Source organism: Ranitomeya variabilis, chromosome 6, assembly GCF_051348905.1.
Source record: "Ranitomeya variabilis isolate aRanVar5 chromosome 6, aRanVar5.hap1, whole genome shotgun sequence".
NCBI classification, from domain to species: domain Eukaryota; kingdom Metazoa; phylum Chordata; class Amphibia; order Anura; family Dendrobatidae; genus Ranitomeya; species Ranitomeya variabilis.
The window spans coordinates 490,241,022-490,263,407 of record NC_135237.1 but is presented as its reverse complement, the minus strand read 5'-3'; the positions used below and the strand labels follow the sequence as shown (position 1 = coordinate 490,263,407).

The 22,386-nt window shown below is 43.8% G+C and overlaps 1 protein-coding gene across 8 annotated transcripts in view; it reads left to right on the top strand.

The window, feature by feature from the left end:
* LOC143782828 (uncharacterized) overlaps window positions 1–22,386 on the top strand; it is a 95,641-nt gene that overhangs the window by 35,736 nt on the left and 37,519 nt on the right. For all 8 annotated transcript variants that reach the window (XM_077270716.1, XM_077270711.1, XM_077270715.1 and 5 more), the window contains one exon: window positions 12,095–12,209. In XM_077270716.1, coding sequence (XP_077126831.1) covers window positions 12,095–12,209 — 115 coding nt within the window. The remainder of the gene's footprint in view (window positions 1–12,094; window positions 12,210–22,386) is intronic.

Genomic DNA, 22,386 nt, shown 5'->3' with positions numbered 1-22,386 from the left:
ATTGAGGTGCAGCCCGTCCCTAGCGTAGAGTCTGTAGCCAACTGAGAAGTCGGCCCAGTTCTGCAGGAACCCAAACCCCCTCCTTCCTACACCAATTCTTGAGCCACCTATTAACCTCCCTAATCTCCTGTTGCCTCTCTGGCGTGGCACGTGGTACAGGCAGTATTTTGGAAAATACCACGTTGGACGTCCTTGCTTTCAGCTTGCAGCCTAATTCCCTGAAATCATCTTTAAGGACCTTCCACCTACCTCTAACTTTGTCATTTGTGCCAATGTGCACCATGACCGCTGGGTTGTGTGACATCTTTCTTTCATGTCTTGGTGATTAATGTTTATGTACAAAGTTTTTTTATTGACACCAACTTTTAATAATTAGTTTCCAAAACTCTGGTATATTTTGGGTAATAAACCAAATGTTATACCTTCTAATGTGTGGTGTGTAATGTTTTTTGTACATTTAGTTAGCATACTTAAAAAAGACACTTCACAAAAAAATAGTTTTTAAACCAAACCAAATTTTATTTTACATATTACAACATAATAAACTTTTGTAATACCTTTTTTTAATAAAAATTTTCGGCAAACCTTTTTTTTTTTTGTTGGTAAACCTTTTTTTTGTTGGTAAACCTTTTTTTTGTAAACCTTTTTTTGGTAAACTTTTTTTTTTTTTAAATAATGTAACAGTACTTTTAAAACATATATTACAAATCTGTAAAGTGTGGGGTGGAGATACTAGAGGAGGGGCTGGAAGGTTGGACCATGTCGATAGGTGGGGAAAGTCTACTGGGTTGGGGTGTAGTGGAAGGGGGGGGAAAAACAGGAGGTTGAGCAGGGGAGGGTGGTGTTGGGGTACGTGGAATACTAAATGGGGAAGGTAAGGTGGACAAGGAAGAAAACATTGGGGAAGACACTGGGATTTGGGGCCAGGATGGGAATTGGGACTGGGTTGGGTATTGCGACTGTGTTTGGTATTGGGCCTGGGGTGGGAATTGGGCCTGGGTTTGGTATTGGGCCTGGGGTGGGAATTGGGACTGTGTTTGGTATTGGGCCTGGGGTGGGAATTGGGACTGGGCTGGGAATTGGGACTGGGCTGGGAAAGTTGTAGTGGCTGTGTGGGGAGGTGTGGGAGTTTGGGCTTGGGACATGACCCGCAGTAGAGCAGCATGGCAGTCGTGCATTACCTGCATCTGCTGGTCAAGAGTCAGCTTTTCCATGCTCTTGAGCATAGATTGGAAAAAAAGGTTGCTTGGAGCTTGACTTGCATCTGAATGCAGCCTATCCAAGCGACTGCTGTTTTCACTGATGCGTGTTTGCACCATGTTGAACCCAGCAGTCACTTGCTCTCCCAAAATTTTGAAAGAGCTTTGGAAGGATGCATTCAGATGCAAGAACTCAGGAGCATAGCTCCTTTCCGGACCCCTCTGTCGCTGCCGCCACGAACCTAATGGTGGTCGAGGGGTGGCAGGATCAGAGGGGTGGGGTAAAGGGAACGCTAACGCGTCACCAGCAGCTTCAAGTAACGAAGGCTGCGATGCTGCTCCAGTGCTTTCGGCGGTGGAAGTGGATGGGGCAGAGGTACCGGAAGGGCCAGACAAGGGGTCAGAGGGGTGGGGTCTACCGACGTGGCCCTCGGTGGCGGACTCCTGAGAGATCGCTCCAGAGGGGTCCAAGGTAGATGCAGGCGCCCGATGACTACAGACGGTGCTGTGAAATAGAGAAAAAAACAATTAATATATTGATAGGGGAAAAGCCCTGACTGAAACCAAACAAGTTATACAGGTAAAATTGGTCATTCAATGGGCTGTTGAATACTTACACTCTACTCAGCATACTTTCAAGGAGGAAGGACAGGGCACAGCTATATTTATACCGAGTCCTTCGCCGACGTGCTGAGCCACTCGGGGCCTGCATCTCCTGGTTAAACTCCCTCTTGAAGCGATCCCTGAGTGACCGCCACCGCTTCCTAATCCTTTCACCTGTAAAGACAAGAATAAAAGCAAGTGTTAATTAAAACAAAGTAGAAACAGAAGGTGCTCCAGCTCCAATAAAAGAGATTCTTTATTAATGGTTAAAATCCAGTGACATAATAAATCCTTGCTGTAATACAAATGTGGGGGTACAGAGCCCATGCAACGCGTTTCGATCGCTGCCGATCTTAATCATGCATTGATTAAGATCGGCAGCGATCGAAACGCGTTGCATGGGCTCTGTACCCCCACATTTGTATTACAGCAAGGATTTATTATGTCACTGGATTTTAACCATTAATAAAGAATCTCTTTTATTGGAGCTGGAGCACCTTCTGTTTCTACTTTGTAATTATCCCTCGTCTGGATCCGAGACGAAGCTCCGTGCGCCTGCAAGGATCGGTGAGCTGGCCATGGCTTTTTAGCCATCATCTTATTTTGTTTTTGTTAATTAAAACACATTCCATTCAGTTCAAAACATAACTAAAAAGTGAATACTTACATTCTTGAGTCTGCAGCCTTGGCTCAAGGTCCTCCCACTTCGGCAAAATGTTGTGGCATACTTCCTCCCAGAGCCGACGGGTCACATGCATATCAGAATGCCAGCGGTGGGCCATATTCCACAGCAGCTCCCGCTCGCGGACCTCCTCGATGAGGCGGTCCACATCGATCCCAATGATGTCCTCACCGTCTGAGTCGGGAGCACGCTGTGGATACTTTGAGAAGAAAAAAAAAAAATTAATACACAGAAACATAAAACTATCAAGAGAAAAAAAAAAAACCTCACTGCTCGACGACCGCGGCCGCGATTACGTCGGCTCTGGGAGCGGCTGGGAGGATCTTGATGTGCAGCAGACTGAAAAAAAAAAAAGAATTATGTTTGAGGTAGGCATATGTTGTATGTGTACTGTGATAGAAGACTTATAAAACCCAAAATAATTTATTATAACTATCTAAAATGCCACCAAACCTGTGGCTGCACCAAAGAAAAAACCAAAACACACAGTGAAAAAACTAGTGTATGGGGAAAGGGATGTCCCTATGTCGATACCTAAACTGATGGCTGCCTGACAGTGGGGGTTGGCGCCCTAGGGGGAACGTTACGGCGCCCCCACTCCTCGTCGGCTTGCCCTAGGATCCTGTTAGGCCCTAATGATGACCCTGGGTTCCCCTACCCACACAATGTAAGGGCTAAAGGTTCCCCTGCTCAACTAGACAAAGATATACCTATTTGTAAGGAATCCTAAACCCCAACACAGTGAAATATAAAAATTTAAAAACAATAGAGTACATGTGGTGGACTTATGTAGACTATATATATATATATATATATCTATATATATATATATATATATATATATATATACACACACTCACCGGCCACTTTATTAGGTACACCATGCTAGTAACGGGTTGGACTCCCTTTTGCCTTCAGAACTGCCTCAATTCTTCGTGGCATAGATTCAACAAGGTGCTGGAAGCATTCCTCAGAGATTTTGGTCCATATTGACATGATGGCATCACACAGTTGCCGCAGATTTGTCGGCTGCACATCCCAAAGATGCTCCATACAAGGCAGGATGGATCCATGCTTTCATGTTGTTTACGCCAAATTCTGACCCTACCATCCGAATGTCGCAGCAGAAATCGAGACTCATCAGACCAAGCAACGTTTTTCCAATCTTCTACTGTCCAATTTCGATGAGCTTGTACAAATTGTAGCCTCAGTTTCCTGTTCTTAGCTGAAAGGAGTGGTACCCGGTGTGGTCTTCTGCTGCTGTAGCCCATCTGCCTCAAAGTTCGACGCACTGTGCGTTCAGAGATGCTCTTAGGCCTACCTTGGTTGTAACGGGTGGCGATTTGAGTCACTGTTGCCTTTCTATCAGCTCGAACCAGTCTGCCCATTCTCCTCTGACCTCTGGCATCAACAAGGCATTTCCGCCCACAGAACTGCCGCTCACTGGATTTTTTTTCTTTTTCGGACCATTCTCTGTAAACCCTAGAGATGGTTGTGCGTGAAAATCCCAGTAGATCAGCAGTTTCTGAAATACTCAGACCAGCCCTTCTGGCACCAACAACCATGCCACGTTCAAAGGCACTCAAATCACCTTTCTTCCCCATACTGATGCTCGGTTTGAACTGCAGGAGATTGTCTTGACCATGTCTACATGCCTAAATGCACTGAGTTGCCGCCATGTGATTGGCTGATTAGAAATTAAGTGTTAACAAGAAGTTGGACAGGTGTACCTAATAAAGTGGCCGGTGAGTGTATATATATATTTCCCAGTGAAAGTTATCCTATGCCTGGGATAAGTAAGACAGCACCTATTCAAGAAGTCCCGAAGAGCAAAATGTACTCTGGACTATTAAGATAAGTCCTATACCGGGCCAGCTACCCAAGAAAAATGTACAGTGCCACAATGAGCACAGATGCTGTAGCTGGAGAACAGTCCGTTAGATAATGCACAATGCCACAATGAGCACCATTGCTATGGCAGAAAAAACAGTCAAATAAACAATGTATAGTGCCCCAATAAGCATTATTGCTGTAGCCGGCAACGAGATATTGAAACTGTTATATGCATAAGGTCCTTTATCGTTCACCATCGAGATACATGACACCACGATCAGGCCTCCTGATGAGCCAGAGGGGCGAAACGCGTCGAGGCGGACAGTGATAGGTGGCAGACGGCGCGGCACCTAGAAGACGATGAGTATCAGCCGTACAGACATATGCATATAACAGTTTCAATATCTCGTTGCCGGCTACAGCAATAATGCTTATTGGGGCACTATACATTGTTTATTTGACTGTTTTTTCTGCCATAGCAATGGTGCTCATTGTGGCATTGTGCATTGTCTAACGGACTGTTCTCCAGCTACAGCATCTGTGCTCATTGTGGCACTGTACATTTTTCTTGGGTAGCTGGCCCGGTATAGGACTTATCTTAATAGTCCAGAGTACATTTTGCTCTTCGGGACTTCTTGAATAGGTGCTGTCTTACTTATCCCAGGCATAAGATAACTTTCACTGGGAAATATATATATATATATATATATATATATATATATATATATATATATATATATATATATAGTCTACATAAGTCCACCACATGTACTCTATTGTTTTTAAATTTTTATATTTCACTGTGTTGGGGTTTAGGATTCCTTACAAATAGGTATATCTTTGTCTAGTTGAGCAGGGGAACCTTTAGCCCTTACATTGTGTGGGTAGGGGAACCCAGGGTCATCATTAGGGCCTAACAGGATCCTAGGGCAAGCCGACGAGGAGTGGGGGCGCCGTAACGTTTCCCCTAGGGCGCCAACCCCCACTGTCAGGCAGCCATCAGTTTAGGTATCGACATAGGGACATCCCTTTCCCCATACACTAGTTTTTTCACTGTGTGTTTTGGTTTTTTCTTTGGTGCAGCCACAGGTTTGGTGGCATTTTAGATAGTTATAATAAATTATTTTGGGTTTTATGAGTCTTCTATTAATGTACCCCAAATTTTGAATCTATATACGTTCAAAATGTGTACTGTGATGTATGATGAAGTGTTTTGTATGTGTTGGGTGCTCTGTGATGTGTGAAGCGACTGTTTCGGCACAACTTACACTCTGTGCGCCCGCTCCTTTCTCCACCCATCTCGTCTCCTTCTGAGAGGCCCTCAGCTGCTTCAGCTTCCTGTGAAAACATAATTAATGCATATAGTGATTAACCGAAATTTTTACTATAGCAACAAAAACTTAAAAAATGTAAAATTACCGCAACACACTGTCGCTGTGGAGGAGGGCTCTCAGAAGAAGACATTCTTGATTGCCTTTAGTCCGGGAAGGCGGCTGTGGTCCCTGGTGGCTGTGGTCCCTGGTGTTTCTGCAAGTATAAAAAACCCTTGTAATCTACTCTACACATTGAAATTGAAGCTGTAGGGTTTTAATACTTACATCAGCTAAGCGGCTGTGGTCCCTGGGGCCTTTAGTCTGGGAAGGCGGCTGTGGTCCCTGGTGGCTGCGGTTGTGGTCCCTGGTGGCTCTGCAAGTATGACAAAATTTATCATTAGAACCACCCCCAAACTCGCTAATGTAAAAGATTTAATAACCACCCTGCTGAAATTATCTGAGCAATGTTCATACAGGCCAACAGCGAAAGTTTTGAGACATAAACCACCCAAAAAATGTACCTAATGCACACCAGTCTGAGCTGGATTCCCTACTGTAATAGTATGTGCGAGCTGTTAAACCATTTCCCCCTAACCCCCCCCCCCCCCCAAATAAAAATACCCTCTTGTAAAATTGAAAGGCCTACACACCAGTTCAAAATGTATTGATCACATACAGTTAGGTCCATATATATTTGGACAGAGACAACATTTTTCTAATTTTGGTTATAGACATTACCACAATTAATTTTAAACAAAACAATTCAGATGCAGTTGAAGTTCAGACTTTCAGCTTTCATTTGAGGGTATCCACATTAAAATTGGATGAAGGGTTTAGGAGTTTCAGCTCCTTAACATGTGCCACCCTGTTTTTAAAGGGACCAAAAGTAATTGGACAATTGACTCCAAGGCTATTTCATGGACAGGTGTGGGCAATCCCTTCGCTATGTCATTCTCAATTAAGCAGATAAAAGGCCTGGAGTTGATTTGAGGTGTGGTGCTTGCATTTGGAAGGTTTTGCTGTGAAGTAAACATGCGGTCAAAGGAGCTCTCCATGCAGGTGAAACAAGCCATCCTTAAGCTGCGAAAACAGAAAAAACCCATCGGATAAATTGCTACAATATTAGGAGTGGCAAAACCTACAGTTTGGTACATCCTGAGAAAGAAAGAAAGCACTGGTGAACTCATCAATGCAAAAAGACCTGGGCGTCCACGGAAGACAACAGTGGTGGATGATCGCAGAATCGTCTCCATGGTGAAGAGAAACCCCTTCACAACAGCCAACCAAGTGACCAACACTCTCCAGGAGGTCAGCGTATCAATATCCAAATCTACCATAAAGAGAAGACTGCATGAAAGTAAATACAGAGGGTTCACTGCATGGTGCAAGCCACTCATAAGCATCAAGAATAAAAAGGCTAGACTGGACTTTGCTAAAAAAAATCTGAAAAAGCCAGCACAGTTCTGGAAGAACATTCTTTGGACAGATGAAACCAAGATCAACCTCTACCAGAATGATGGAAAGAGAAAAGTATGGCGAAGGCGTGGTCCAGCTCATGATCCAAAGCATACCACATCATCTGTAAAACACGGCGGAAGCAGTGTGATGGTGCGGGCATGCATGGCTGCCAGTGGCACTGGGTCACTAGTGTTTATTGATGATGTGACACAGGACAGAAGCAGCCGAATGAATTCTGAGGTATTCAGAGCCATACTGTGTGCTCAGATCCAGCCAAATGCAGCCAAACTGATTGGTCGTCGTTTCATACTACAGATGGACAATGACCCAAAACATAAAGCCAAAGCAACCCAGGAGTTTATTAAAGCAAAGAAGTGGAATATTCTTGAATGGCCAAGTCAGTCACCTGATCTCAACCCAATTGAGCATGCATTTCACTTGTTAAAGACTAAACTTCAGACAGAAAGGCCCACAAACAAACAGCAACTGAAAACCACCGCAGTGAAGGCCTGGCAGAGCATCAAAAAGGAGGAAACACAGCGCCTGGTGATGTTCATAAGTTCAAGACTTCAGGCAGTCATTGCCAACAAAGGGTTTTCAACCAAGTACTAGAAATGAACATTTTATTTAAAATTATTTAATCTGTCCAATTACTTTTGGTCCCTTTAAAAACAGGGTGGCACATGTTAAGGAGCTGAAACTCCTAAACCCTTCATCCAATTTTAATGTGGATAACCTCAAATGAAAGCTGAAAGTCTGAACTTTAACTGCATCTGAATTGTTTTGTTTAAAATTCATTGTGGTAATGTCTATAACCAAAATTAGAAAAATGCTGTCTCTGTCCAAATATATATGGACCTAACTGTATGTGATTTTAAAAGATCCCTTTAAAAATAACTTTTAAAAATAACTTTTAAAAATTAAATTTCCCTTTAAAAATTTTTAGATTACCTTTTATCTTAAAAAATAAACCCTGAACCAACACAGTATTGCATGTGTGGCCATTTGTACATACACCAGTTTAAAATTTACCTTTGTGAAATGATACTACGGACATTTTTAAGAAAATTTTTATTAATTCTTTTTTAATTTTCTTTTTTTTTTTACCATCACAATAGGAGCTAAAATGCTCTTTATTTTAAATACAAGTACATCAACTGGAAATGTTTTCAACAATAAAACAAAAAAATTTTTTTAAAGAAAAAACAAAACACACACGCAAGACACACGCTCACACACTGAAACCAAATGCTGCACAGACCACACTACTTGGTAAATACATCACAGTAAAAAAAAATGCACATCCACTCACCGCACGTGAGTGCATGGACGCATGCACCCGCAATCACCCAGAATCATGCACGAAAGCACACAGGCGCATGCACAACGAATGCACACGCACAAAAGCACACCGGTGCAGGCATAACGCACGCACACACACAAAAGCACACAGCCGTACGCAAACACACAGATGCACACACACAAAAGCACACAGCCGGACAAAAACACAAACACGCACACAGACACACACACACACGCATGCACCCACAGACGTACGCAAAAATGGCAGGACTTAGGCTGGAGCTGGACGCTGGCTGGCTTCACAGTGGAAGGCCTTATGCTGGAGCTGGACTCTGGCAGGACGCTTGCTGGTGCAGGACGATGGCAGGCCTCTGGCTGTATTCAGGTTTAGCTCTGGCTGTATTCAGTACGTCATACAGACACAAACACATGCACACAGATGCACGCAAAAATGGCAGTACTCACACTGTCTGGAAGGCTGCAGCTTGAGGTTCTATAGCTGGCAGGCTGGGCAGATGCTGGCAGGCTGGGCAGATGCTGGTAGGCTGGCCAGATGCTGGCAGGCTGGGCAGATGCTGGCAGGCTGTCTTCAGGCTGGCTGGCTTGCTGTCTTCAGAATGGCTGTCTTCAGGCTGCTAGGAGTCTCACTGGCACATTTGGGGTTGAAGCCCCAGGCCTGGTTTATATAGATTTGGGTGTGTCTGGTGAATTGGCAACAAAATCCTGAATCTGAGCATGCTCAATGTAAAAAAACATATTGCAGCGCTGCATTCCGTCATACGACGTGTCCCGACGCATCCTGCACCCATAGGCTTCCATTCTAGCCAACGACGCATGCTGCAGGATGCGTCGCGACACGTTTTCCCCGCGCAGACAAAAAACGTTACAATCAACGTTTTTTCCAGACGACGTGTCGCCAAATTTCGACGCAACCGTCGCACGACGTACACGACGCGTGACAATGCATCGCGATGCGTCACCAATACAAGTCTATGGGAAAAAAACGCATCCTGCGGGAGATTTTGCAGGATGCGTTTTTTTCCCAAAACCACGCATTGAGATGTCCGCCGAACAACGCTAGTGTGAAAGTAGCCTTAGGCATCCACACAACTCTAATAACTAGATGACTAACTTTATTAGGATTGTGTGGAGCAAAAATGATAGGAATTAAGCAGCAATTTGTGTATCCCTAAACAACATCCAAAAATAATTTGGTCCTAATGAAACAAGGCCTTGTGAGAAAAGTCAATAAAAATATATTTTAAAAAGTTACATGAGAAGGAGTTACATATAAATTACAGACTGGTACAGAATGGAGTGGGTTCTGTCCTTGCGGGCTTACATTCTATAGGATAATGGGGAAGGAGACAATAGGTAGACGGTTTGCGGCAGCTTCGGTGTTGGTGAGGTGGTAGTGTGGTCACTGCAGGCTGGAAGCTTTCTTTAAGAGATGAGTTTTCAAGTTCCAACTGAAAGTTCCAAGTGTGGCAGATAATCAGAAATGTTGTGGCACAGAAATCCAGAAGATGGGGGATACTCAGGAGAAGTCTTGGAAACGATCGGGGTGAGAGTATAAGTGTGGAGAAGAGAAGGAGGTCTTGATAAGACTGGAGATTAAGTGTTGGAAGATATCGGGAGATTAGTTCGGAGATACTGTATATGAGGTAGACAGGTTATGGATGGCTTTGTAGGTCAATGTTAGTAATTTGAACTGGATACGTTGGGGAATTGGGAACCAGTGAAGGGATTTGCAGAGGGGAGAAGCGGAGGAGTTAAGAGGCAAGAGCTGTATTAGGCGGGCTGCATGGATGGACTTGAGAGGTGTTACAGTGTTAGCAGGGAGGCCACAGAGAAGGATATTGCAGTAGTCAAGGCGGCAGATGATGAGAGCATTCATTAACGTTTTAGTAGATTTAGAGTTGAGAAATTTATGAATTCTGGAAATATTTTTGAGTTGGAGGCGACAAGAGGTGGAAAGAGTTTGGATGTATGGTTTGAAGGACAGGGCAACGTTGAGGGTTCCTCCAAGATACCGGACTTGCGGTACAGGGGAAAGCGTGATATCATATATTGTGATAGGTAAATCAGGTAGGGGAGTTAGGTGATAAGGAGAAAAAATGATGAGTTCAGTTTTGTCCACATTGAGCTTTAAGAACATGATGAGAAGGAGGATGTGGCTGATAGACACTCAGGGATTCTGGACAGCAGAGAGCTGACATCAGTGCCGAATAGGTAGATCTGAGTGTCATCAGCGTATAAGTGCTACTAGAAGACATGAGACTTTATGAGTTGTCCCAGGCCCAAGGTATAGATTGGAAAGAGTAGGGGTCCCAAGACAAAGCCAAGAAGGATACCAGAGGGCGGGATGAGGAGGTAGTATGTGAGTGGGAGATGCTAAATGTGTGTTTGGAAAGGTATGAGGAGATCCAGGAGATGGCAAGGTCTTTGACACCAAAGGAAGAGAGGATTTGTAGGAGGAAGTGGTCGTCTGTGTCGAAGGCAGAGGATGGATCTAGAAGGTGGAGTATAGAGAATGGTCTGCTAGCTTTGGCTTATAATAATTTGTTAGTAATTTTGGTCAGTGCAGTTTTGGTGCAATGGTGGGGACAAAAGCCAGATTGTACATTGTCAAACAGTGAGCTAGTTGAGAGATGGAAGGAAAGATCATCATGGACATGATGTTTGAGGAGTTGGAGTTTGGAGGTGAACTGAAGTAGCGATATGGAGCAATAGTTGTTTGTAGAGGTTGGGTCGAGGGATGGCTTCTTCATAATGGGTAAGATTGTGGCATACATGAAAGCAGAAGGGAAGGTACCAGAAGTTAGCAGTAGGTTGAAGAGATGGGTTAGGGCCAAGATAAGCGTGGTGGTGAGGTTAGGGAGCAGGTGGAATGGGATCTGGTCATCTGGTCAAATGCAAGAGTGGTGAGGTGTGATTTAGAGAGGAGATAAGTTCTTCAGTGATGGTGGGGAGGAAGGTTATGGGCAAGAGGAAGTGATCTTTTATATATGGGGGTTGTGGCGGATGGGCAGTAAATATTTGACTTGTTTGGTCGACCTTATTTTTTAATGTGCTGCAAAGTCATCTGCAGAGATGAGGCGGTAGGATCGAGCAGAGGAGGGAGCTAAAAAGTATTGAATAACTGTTTTGGGTTGTGGGATAAAGAAGATACAAGGGTTGTGAAATAAACCTGTGTAGCAGAGATAAGGGCTGATTTGAATGTGAAAGTTGCTGTTTTATAAGATTAACTCAGCACAATAACATTTTTTATTATTATTCCAAGATCTATTAATTAAAATGTACGGTACTTTGTTTGTTGGATAACTCCTTTAAGTAACCTACATAAAAAAATCAATAGATCACATCAAAATCTGCTGAATGTACTGCCTAAAATATTTACCGGTATGTCCAATTTCCGCATAGACAGGAGTAGTGCCGCCTATCTCCTAAAAGTCTACTCGATCCATGCTTGCACATATTACAGCTTGTCTGTACATGTCATGTTATACTGATCAGTGGTCTCCTATATAAGACCCTCCAGCTCTGGGGGTGTCTGCAGTGCATACTGGAAGTTGTAAGATTGGGGGAAACTCGCAGGTTGGATACCACCAATTTTAGATTGAGACTGGAATATAAGATATGTCGCAGGCTGGTGATCTGATTTACCCCGTATTTCATGGCCTTGCACTGTGTTTTCTCCCCAGGACTTGCAGTCTCAGATCAGCACCATGCAGGTGGAGCTGGGGGTGAAAGAGGCCACAATAAGTGCAATGAAAGGAGAGGTGGAGGCCAAGCGCCATCACCTGCAGGAGATCTCAGGTACTCTCAGTATGCAGATGAAGTTGTCTTTGTTTCTCCTCCTTTGTCTCCTTCTTATATAGAGGGTGTGTGCGGACACATAATGGTAACAAAACACCAAATGTCTGGGGGACACTGACCACCTGCCCTGTCTGAGCCTCTGTTTCTGCAGACATGGAGCACAATGCTGTGTGATAAGGACAGATCCCTGCAGGGAATCACGAGGCTGAAGTTGGTTTCTAATTTGTCAGTTTCTTATTCGGAGCTGAAGTTGGTTTCTTATTCGGCAGTTTCTTATTCGGCAATTTTTTCTTTTGTTTTTTATAGGTTTAACAATAAAAAATAAGCATCACAATAATATAAGACAATGCAGTGAGGTGCCCTGATGTCAATACACTTAAAAAAGGCTACAAAAACAATAAAACTGGCACAAAAATGGGCATCAAAGTGGGCACCAAAGAGCGCTGAAGAAAGGATTAAATGCCTTTGGGCCACTGATCTCACACTGCAGACATATAGAACAGGGAGCCCCACATCAAAACCAGTTATCTCCAGCCTGTCCCAAATGGGTTCTGGGCATCAGAACTGGCATCAAAGTGGGCAAACAGACCATTTTCACAGATTTGAATAAGTAACTGATGTTTTTAGGGGGTTAAATGACTTTGGGCCACTGATCTGACACTTAAAATACACAGATATTGATGCCCTGCAACAAACCCAGGTCCCTCCAGCCTGGCCGAAATGGGTTCTGGGCACCAGAACTGGCATCAAAGTGGGCAAACAGCTCATTTTCACACATTTGAATAAGTAACTGATGTTTTTAAGGAGTTAAATGCCTTTGGGCCACTGATCTGACACTTAAAATACACAGATAGTGATGCCCTGCATCAAACTCAGGTCCCTCCAGCCTGGCCCAAATGGGTTCTGGGCACCAGAACTGGCATTAAAGTGGGCAAACAGCCCATTTTCACAGATTTGAATAAGTAACTGATGTTTTTAAGGGGTTAAAGGGAACCTGTCACCAGTTTTTTTGCCTATCAACTAAAAATATCATCTAATAGAGTGTGAGCTATACATTCCCTAACTACTTGTGAACCCCCCCGACTCCCCATGAATCCCCCATAAGAACCTTTTATATTTCTCCCGCGCTGTATGGAAATATCCTCGGTCCGGTCCGATGGGCGTTGGTTGTAGCCCCTCTCCCCACCCAAAATCTGCGTGCTGTACGCATTCCATTCTGTGAATAGCGTTGTTCGCGTACAGGTCCCGCGCGTGCGCCTTCAAATTGCCTCCTGCGCGTGCGCAGTATGCTTTGCCCAACTGCGGGCAAAGCCGAAAAGCATTAGTGCGCATGCACCAGTAAACTACGTCCCTGAAGTCTCGGAATGCGTACAGCACGCCGATTTGGGGTGGGGAGAGGGGCCAGAACCAATGCCCATCGGACCGGACCGAGGATATTTTCATACAGCGCAGGAGAAATATAAAAGGTTCTTATGGGGGATTCATGGGGAGTCAGGGGGTTTCACAAGTAGTTGGGGAATGTATAGCTCACACTCTATTAGATGATATTTTTAGTTGATAGGCAAAAAAACTGGTGACAGGTTCCCTTTAACCCCTTAAAAACATCATTTACTTATTCAAATGTGTGAAAATGGGCTGTTTGCCCACTTTGATGCCAGTTTTGGTGCCCAAAACCCATTTGGGCCAGGCTGAAGGGACCTGGGTTTGTAGCAGGGCATCAATATCTGTGCATGTATTTTAATTTTTACCTATGATTTTTTTTTTTTCTGTAGTGTTTTTGTTGTAAAACCTGTAGCAAATATGTCAGGGATAAAAAAAAAAACCTCTGCATAAAAAAACCTTCTGGGTGAAACTAGTGTGGGTTGTAGCTCAGACTGAACGTTGGTAAGGATTTAAAGGGGTGGTCCGAAGGCGAGTGTAACTTTTATTTCAATCCCAATCTATTTGATGCCATAGTCTAAGCTAATTTCCAATATGTACACCTACAAGAAGGGCGCCTTAATTAACGGCACTTCCCAAATATAAACCAATCCAAGACGAAACAAGAAAGCACAGGCCAAAGATAAAATACAAGAAGATTTATTAAAAAAATAACTCTAAAATAGATAAGATAAAATATGGAGATACAATGCAAAAGAGACTGCCTGCCTGAGACATATACTAGTTCCTAACAAGTCGCAAAACAGTCAAAAAGGAACATTCACAAGCCTATTTCTATATAGGATGCCCTGAAGCAGCATAGAGAAGTACATAATTTATAAGGAGCACCCTCCTAAAGACTGAAGGACTCTCTGTGAGTCTAAAAATCAATATACAGCAGGTCAATGATATCAGCAGTTCAGTCAGGGCTAATCCTGTTGTTGCTATCAATGCTGCAAGACATACTGTATATAGGAGGTTATGTATGTCATTAATATAGATTACATAAAGTGCACAGTGCTTTGAGTAAATAATATATAACAGCAGCATAACCATAAATAAGGTGCTAGTATGCATTATAATATCAAGGACCAATATCCCAAATAGAAGTATAGTTCAACAAGGTACTGAAATGGCAGAGTAGCAGCAGAGATAGATAGCAGAAAGTATAGTGCATAGGCTAGAAGAGAAGGTATATGACCTGACAATGCAATGCAGTGCAGATCCCCGACGCGCGTTTCGCATATTGCTTCATCCTTCTATATATGTCTTGCAGCATAAATTGATAGCAACAACAGGATTAGTCCTGACTGAACTACTGATATAATTTACCGGTTGTATATTGATTTTTAGACTCACAGAGAGTCATTCAGTCTTTAGGAGGGTGCTCCTTATAAATTATGTACTTCTCTATACTGCTTCAGGGCATCCTATATTGAAATAGGCTTGTGAATGTTCCTTTTTGACTCTTTTGTGACTTGTTAGGAACTAGTATATGTCTCAGGCAGGCAGTCTCTTTTGCAATTGTGTTTCCATATTTTGTCTTATCTATTTTAGAGTTATTTTTTGAATAAAGATTCTTGTATTTTATTTTTGTCCTATGCTTCCTTGCTTCGTCTTGGATTAATTTCCAATATACTTGCTTTACAAATTCCCTTCCGCTCCCTAACTACACGGTCTAACTGCTAGTCTATTTTTTTCCTACTTTCTGTCTGATGATGATTTGTTTGAAAGCCCCCAGTGCATCCTGGGATACTCAAACAAAGTGTTATCAGAGTAGGGGGCAGAGGCTGTGGTCACTGCCACAGCCCCTTCTTGAAACAAAGTGTCATCCGTGGCTCATTTCAGAGGTGTGTCTGGTCTCTGTGTTGTGCACAGTGCCAGCTCCCACTCTGTTGTTGGCACAGACCGGTAATAATGAGTAGGCAACAAATTGGGGTTACAATACCAGGCAGAGAGCAGTGACATCACCTGGTGGGTGGCACTGATCTCTTGCAAGACAGGAATTCTGATACTGCTCTGTTGACAGCTCATTACTGCAGATATGTGCTGACGAGAGAGGGCGCTGTCACTGTGCACACCACACAGTGCAGGGACCAGCCCCTGAAACAAGCGTCACTGAGGCTTCATTTCAGGGAAGTGGGTAGGGGCTGTGGCAGTGACCACAGCCTCTGCTCCCTTCTCTGGTGACACTTCATTTGAGTATCCCAGGATGCACTGGGGGCTTTCAATCGAATCGTCATCCGACAGGAAGTAAAGAAAAAACAAAGTAACAGTTAGAGCATGTAGTTAGGGAGCGGTAGGGAATTTTTAAAGCAATTTTTAAAGTATATTCGAAAATAGCCTAGATTATGTTATCAAATAGATAGGGATTTAGATAAAATTTTCTTTCAGCTTCGGACCACCCCTTTAAATACCGTATCTTATAATAACCGTCATTTAATAGATGACAGGTGGATGAGGAGGCAGCAGAGGTACAACTATAAATCGTTAAAAAGAAAAACATCCTTGCCCCTAAGTATGCGTATCCCCCATATAAAACTGTAATTACTGAGGAGTGTGGGCTACCATTACAGCGTATGGTTGTCAGGTGTCTGGCTGTGACACGTCAGGGACATATGCTCAGGCTCCCACTGTAATGTGACACCGCAGCGCCGAGTTATTGAGCCCAGTGATAACAGTGACGTATATGAGCAGCAGCTTCAATGAACTTCTTAAAAAGCTCTTGGGAAAATCCACACGGACGTGTAACCTGCAGTAACCGATTCCACACACGCACTTCACGGTTTAGTTTTAACTGCAAACTACTGACCTCACACTTGGACATAGGGTATGTGCACACGTTGCAGATTTGCCTGTCAAACTTTCTGTGCAGATTCTTCCCTCTCTTGCCAGAAAAGGCAGGTGCGGATTTGATGCGTTTTTGATGCGGTTTTCAATGCGGATTTGTATGCATTTTTGAAAGCTAAATAAAGATCTATTATTGAAAAAAAAAAGAATTGTGATGTAATTTCTTGTCCAACCTCTTCATTTACATACTCCTTTGAAGAATAATGTTTACACACCCAGATAGGTAGATAGATAGATAGATAGATAGATAGATAGATAGATAGATAGATAGATAGATAGATAGATAAATAGATAATACCAAGCCCGATGTTTAGTAATAAACATAATAAAATGGTACATAAAGAGTTAAGTAAAGACACACACGCACAAAATCTGCGTTAGGCCGGGGTCACACTAGCGAGAAGCTCGCACGAGTCCCGGCACTGGGACCAGAGCATTCAGCTACATAGGAATACATGCAGCCACACACTCCGGTCCCGAGTTCCGGAGGCAGTGCCGGGTATTGGGGTGCGAGACTCGTGAGAGTTTCTCACAAGTGTGACTCCAGCCTTAAATGCAATATCTGTTTAATTTATCAAAAAATGGAAAAAATAAATGTCATGGGCTCCCGCGCAAATTTCAAGTCCAGAGTGGGAAAGCCAGCGACTGGGAGCCGATGTTTATAGCCTGGGAAGGGGTTAATACCCATGGAGCTTCCCAGGCTATGAATATCAGCCTGCAGCTGTATATTTAGCCTTTACTGGCTATTAAAATAGGGGGACCCCCGAAAAAAATTACGTGGGGTCCCCCTATAATTTATAGCCAGAAAGGCTATGCAAACAGCTGCAAGCTGATATTCATAGCCTAGAGAGGGACCATGGATATTGTCCCCAGGCTACAAATACCAGCTCCCAGCCGCCCCAGAAATGGCGCATCTGTAGGATGCGCCAATTCTGCCACTTAGCCTCTCTCTTCCCACTAACCTGTACTGGTGGCATATGGGGTAATAAGGGGTTAATGTCACCTTTGATTGTAAGGTGATATTAAGCCTGGTTAGTAATGGAGAGGCATCAATAAGACACCTATCCATTCCTAATCCTATAGTACTGAAAGAGTTAAAAAAAGACACAGCCAGAAAAAAGTATTTTAATGTTCTTAATTTCACCATACTTACACCCACCATCGATCACCTGCAAAAAATAAAAAATAATAAACCAACCTTATGCTCCCTGTCCGACACAGTCAGACACGGGTGATGTCACTGCTCTATAGGCCTCCAGTGACGCACTGACAGGAGACAATGGCTCCTGCAGTGTTATCACTGAGGGTTCAATGAGTTCATTGCTCTCACTTTACGGCAATGCTGCCTGAGAATTTTCCCACACAGCTGTGCCGCAAGTGACAGTATGAACTAAACTGTACTCACAGCGGCGGAGGGATACAGTGCAGAAGGATACCTTGCATCATTGTATCACCGGAGCCACTGGAGATCGGTCGCATCTGCCGATGTGACAGCTCTCCACAGGAGATCGTCGTGGGACACTCATTATTACATGGATTACTGCGTATCAGGGAGTATATTGTTGTTTTTTTACTTTTATATTTCTTACAGGTGATCGATGGCTTCGGGGATTAGCTGTGTGGTGAGTATGTACTGTGTGTTGTATGTACTGTATGTACTGTATGTCTATATATGTGTATGTGGGGTTTTTTGTTTTTTTTTTACACTTGAACACAGTAGCCGGATGATGGCACTATACTGTCCCATCATCCGGCTAGCTGTCACTGTAGCAGGCATAGCCGGATGGGATTAGTAGTCCCATCAGACAATGCCTGCCTACATACAGACCCACACACACACACAGCCACGTACACACACACACAAACACACAGACCCCATACAGCCCCGCAGACACACACTGATACACACAAACACCCGCACACAGACACGCACATCTTCTCCGCACACACAGTCTCCACCCACACACTCTTCCCCCTCCCGATCTGCAGCGTTTCTCGTGGGCACATCCGTAGCAAATCTGCGGATCTTTTTTTACATCTGCGGGTTTGCTGAGGATTGGCCTGACACAATAGAAGTCAATGGGTGCAGAAACGCTGCAGATCCACAAAAAGAATTGACATGGTCCTTTTTTTTAATCTGCTGCGTTTTCCATGCGGATTTTTCCGCACCATTAGCACAGCATTTTTTTCCCCATTGATTTACATTGTACTGTAAATCACTTGCGGATCTGCAGCGTTTCTGCGCAGAAAAAAACGCTGCAGATCCGCAGCAAATCTGCAACGTGTGCACATACCCATAATGTGAATCCAGATCGGCCTGCTCCATACACAGGCTCTAAATATACATCTGTAAAGTAACAACCTGTCTTTAGGCCCCCACCCAAGGAACAGAGAGAAGGAGGAGCAGAGCGGGAGGAGGAGAGGAGCAGAGCGGGAGGAGAGTAGCAGAGAGCGGTAGGAGAGGATCAGGGAGTGGGAGGAGAGGATCAGAGAGCAGGAGGAGGGGAGCAGAGAGTGGGAAGAGCGGAGCAGAGAGCAGGAGGAGAGGAGAGAGAGCGGGAGGAGCAGAGAGCGGGAGGAGAGGAGCAGAGAGCATGAGGAGAGGAGCAGAGAGTGGGAGGAGCAGAGAGCCGAGGAGGAGAGGATCAGAGAGCGGGAGGAGAGGATCAGAGAGCGGGAGGAGAGGAGCAGAGAGCATGAGGAGAGGAGCAGAGAGTGGGAGGAGCAGAGAGCCGAGGAGGAGGGGAACAGAGAGCAGGAGGGGAGCCGGGGAGCAGAGAGCGGGAGGAGCAGAGGAGGAGGAGTGGAGCAGAGGAGGAGCGGAGCAGAGAGCTGAGGAGCAAGGAGCTGAGGAGCCTGAGAAGGAGGAGAGAGGGAGAGGAGGAGGAGAAGAGGGCAGAGGAACAGAAAGCCTCTGCACCCAGCGCCTATTGAGCAGTGAACCCATACATTAAGAAAAAAAACCATTGAAGAAATAAAAGGGATAATGATTTTTAAGTCTTAAACAATACAGACATCTTTTTGTTTTTTTGTTTTTTTACTTAAATGCGTGTATTTTGGGCTAAAAAATATTTTTGCAATTTGGGTTCCATTGCAAATATTGCACCATTTGACTTTGGCAGGCTGTTTGTTTCTCTGTACATTTTTGGTTACAAAATGAGTTAACTGAGATTGTATCAGTGAGCTTTCTCTGTCTTTATGAGCTCCTCTCAGCTGATTTCTGAGCATATAAATGTACAGCTCTCCTTTGTTGTGTGAGGACATAAATAATCTGAGAGGATTTCTGTATAACATAGATAAGAGATATAAGCTCTGTCAGAACCAGCTCACTGACAGAATCGTAGTGAAACTCATGCTGCAGCCAACAATTTACAGAGAAACAAGCAGCCTTTAGGCCGGGGTCACACAGCCGTTGATTCTGTCATGCCAGAGAATCGGGCTGATTATGCTAATGACACTCAGCTTGAACTGTGTCAGAGTTTGATCCGAGTGTCATCTTTGTGTGATCAAATTTTCTTGCATGAGAGACTCGTGAACACAGGCACAGAGAAGATGGAGAACTTAACTTCTACAACTTCTCCATTTTCTGTGTCCGTCCGCTGATTTCGGACTGCACTCAGATGACATCTGAGTGCAGTCTGATGTTTTACACGCAGCCGTAGACATTGGATGCACTCGCAGCATGCTGGAATTATTTTCTCATGCCGAATTGGCATGAGAAAAAAATTGTGGATCTACACTGCCGCATAGTATAACATTGGATAGCGCTCGGCTGTGTTATACGCCAGTGTGAGGAGCCCTTAATGGGAATCAAATCTGTTAGCGGCATTGTGGTATCTAATCTGAGAGCACCATAATGTAGGGGCAGAGAGCCTGATTTCAGCGATGTGTCATTTACTGGGTTGTGTTGCTGTTTCAATAAAATCAATGTTTTACCAGCAGGAGATTATCACTACAGGACAAGTTCCTTGTGCCTCCTAGTCCAACTGCTCTATTTAACCCCGCCTCCACCACTGACTATCCGCTGTCTTTCAGTATACATTGTACACACAATGCTTCCAATCAGTGGTGTGAGCGGATTGTACAGAGCTCAGCGTTCAGAGCACTGCTAGATCTACAGCAGAGAAATCAGGCATTGTATCAAAATGACATCAAGCATACCAGCAAGTGATATATCGCTGGAATCAGGGTCTCATCCCCTACATAATGCTGCTGTTGGATTACATAACAAAAATCTGGTGTCAGATTCCCTTCAGAAGCCAAAAAATGCAAAACATTTAATGAAACCCAATTGCAAATATTATCATTAGCAAAAATAACAAATATTTATAAAAAAAAAACCAAAATGAGGTGCCCTTATGGTGTTATAATAATTAAGAAGAAACTTAGTTCATAGATAAGGAATTAGTGGTTAAATTAACAAAAAAATGAAAGTGATAAATGACAGAAATATCCAGACACATTTTACAAGGAGGGGCAGATTGGACAGTGGGGACATTATCATACACGGTCATTGAAAGCTTCTCATTCATAGTCTAGTCAGACAGTAGGCTCTTTATTAAAGTAAACATTTATTGATACTGCAACAAGAATAATCGGATCCATTTCTATTAACCCCATATGCGACAGGAAAACTACTAATTCACATTGGGCAGATCCAACTGCCCGGGAGGCTTTAAGGCGTTATCTTCCCCTGAAAAGGTAGAGGACCTGGAAGTGTGCGCCTGAACCTTTAAAGAAACAACAGTTTCTGAATATTATTCGGTAAACCTGTGTCTTTTAGACTTTTTTTTTCATTAATTTTATGTTTATTATATTTTCAAAGTTTTAGTTAAAAAAAATCGTATACTGTAAATGACAGCAGAAATATGTGATAGGTCTGAATCTGGTACAGGCTTACATTGTGCTTCACAGAGTAATAGCTGGGAGACACTAGGGGCCCAGTTCCTCAAGGAGTTTATTCTGGAATAAAGCACCTTCAAATGTTGCAAGATTTTGCGATTTTTGACATTTTTACATCAATCTTGGCAAGCTTTGCGAAAATGGGCAGAGCTGGGGTAGGATGAGGCATGTTAAAGGTCACCAGGCAAGTTCTTAATTTATTTCTTCTAATTTACTCACTTATATATCACCATTAGTTCCACAGTATTGCTCTCCCCATTGGGGCTCAAAATCTAAATTCCCTGTCAGTATGTTTTTGGAGTGGGAGGAAACCCACCAAACACGGGGAGAACACATAGGCTATGTTCACACTTTGCGGTTTTGACGCTGCGGATCCGCAGCAGTTTTCCATGCAGGGTACAGTACAATGTTACCCTATGGAAAACAAAAACCGCTGTGCCCACATTGCGGAAAATCCCTGAAAAAAACGTGCGGAATTGCTGCGGAAAAAAAGAAGGAGCATGTCACTTCTTTCTGCGGATTCCGCAGCGGTTTTCAACATGCACCAATAGGAAAGTGCTGTTGAAAACCCGCAGAGGAATCCGCAGAAGAAACCGCAGGAAAATCCGCAGTGAAAACCGCAGCGGTTTTGCACTGCAGTTTTTCCAAATCCGCTGCGGAAAAATCCGCAGCAAAATCTGCAAAGTGTGAACAAGCCCATAAACTCCTTGCTGATGTTGTCCTTGGTGAGATTTGAATCCAGGAGCCCAGCGCTGAAAAACAATAGTGCTAACCACTGAGCCACCATGCTTTGGAGAAAGCTCATACATCCAGAGTGCTGCTCTTTCACTTCCTCCAGATGTATGTGATATGTTGGGTGAGGAGAGTGAAGCCAGGGCTGATTGGCCACAGTGATGACATAACAATGTGACACAATCCCTGCAGTGCCAGTGCTGAAACAGGACCAGCCCTAGAGGTGAGTATAAGTGTAATTATTTAACTATTTTACAAGGGAGAAACATAGGGG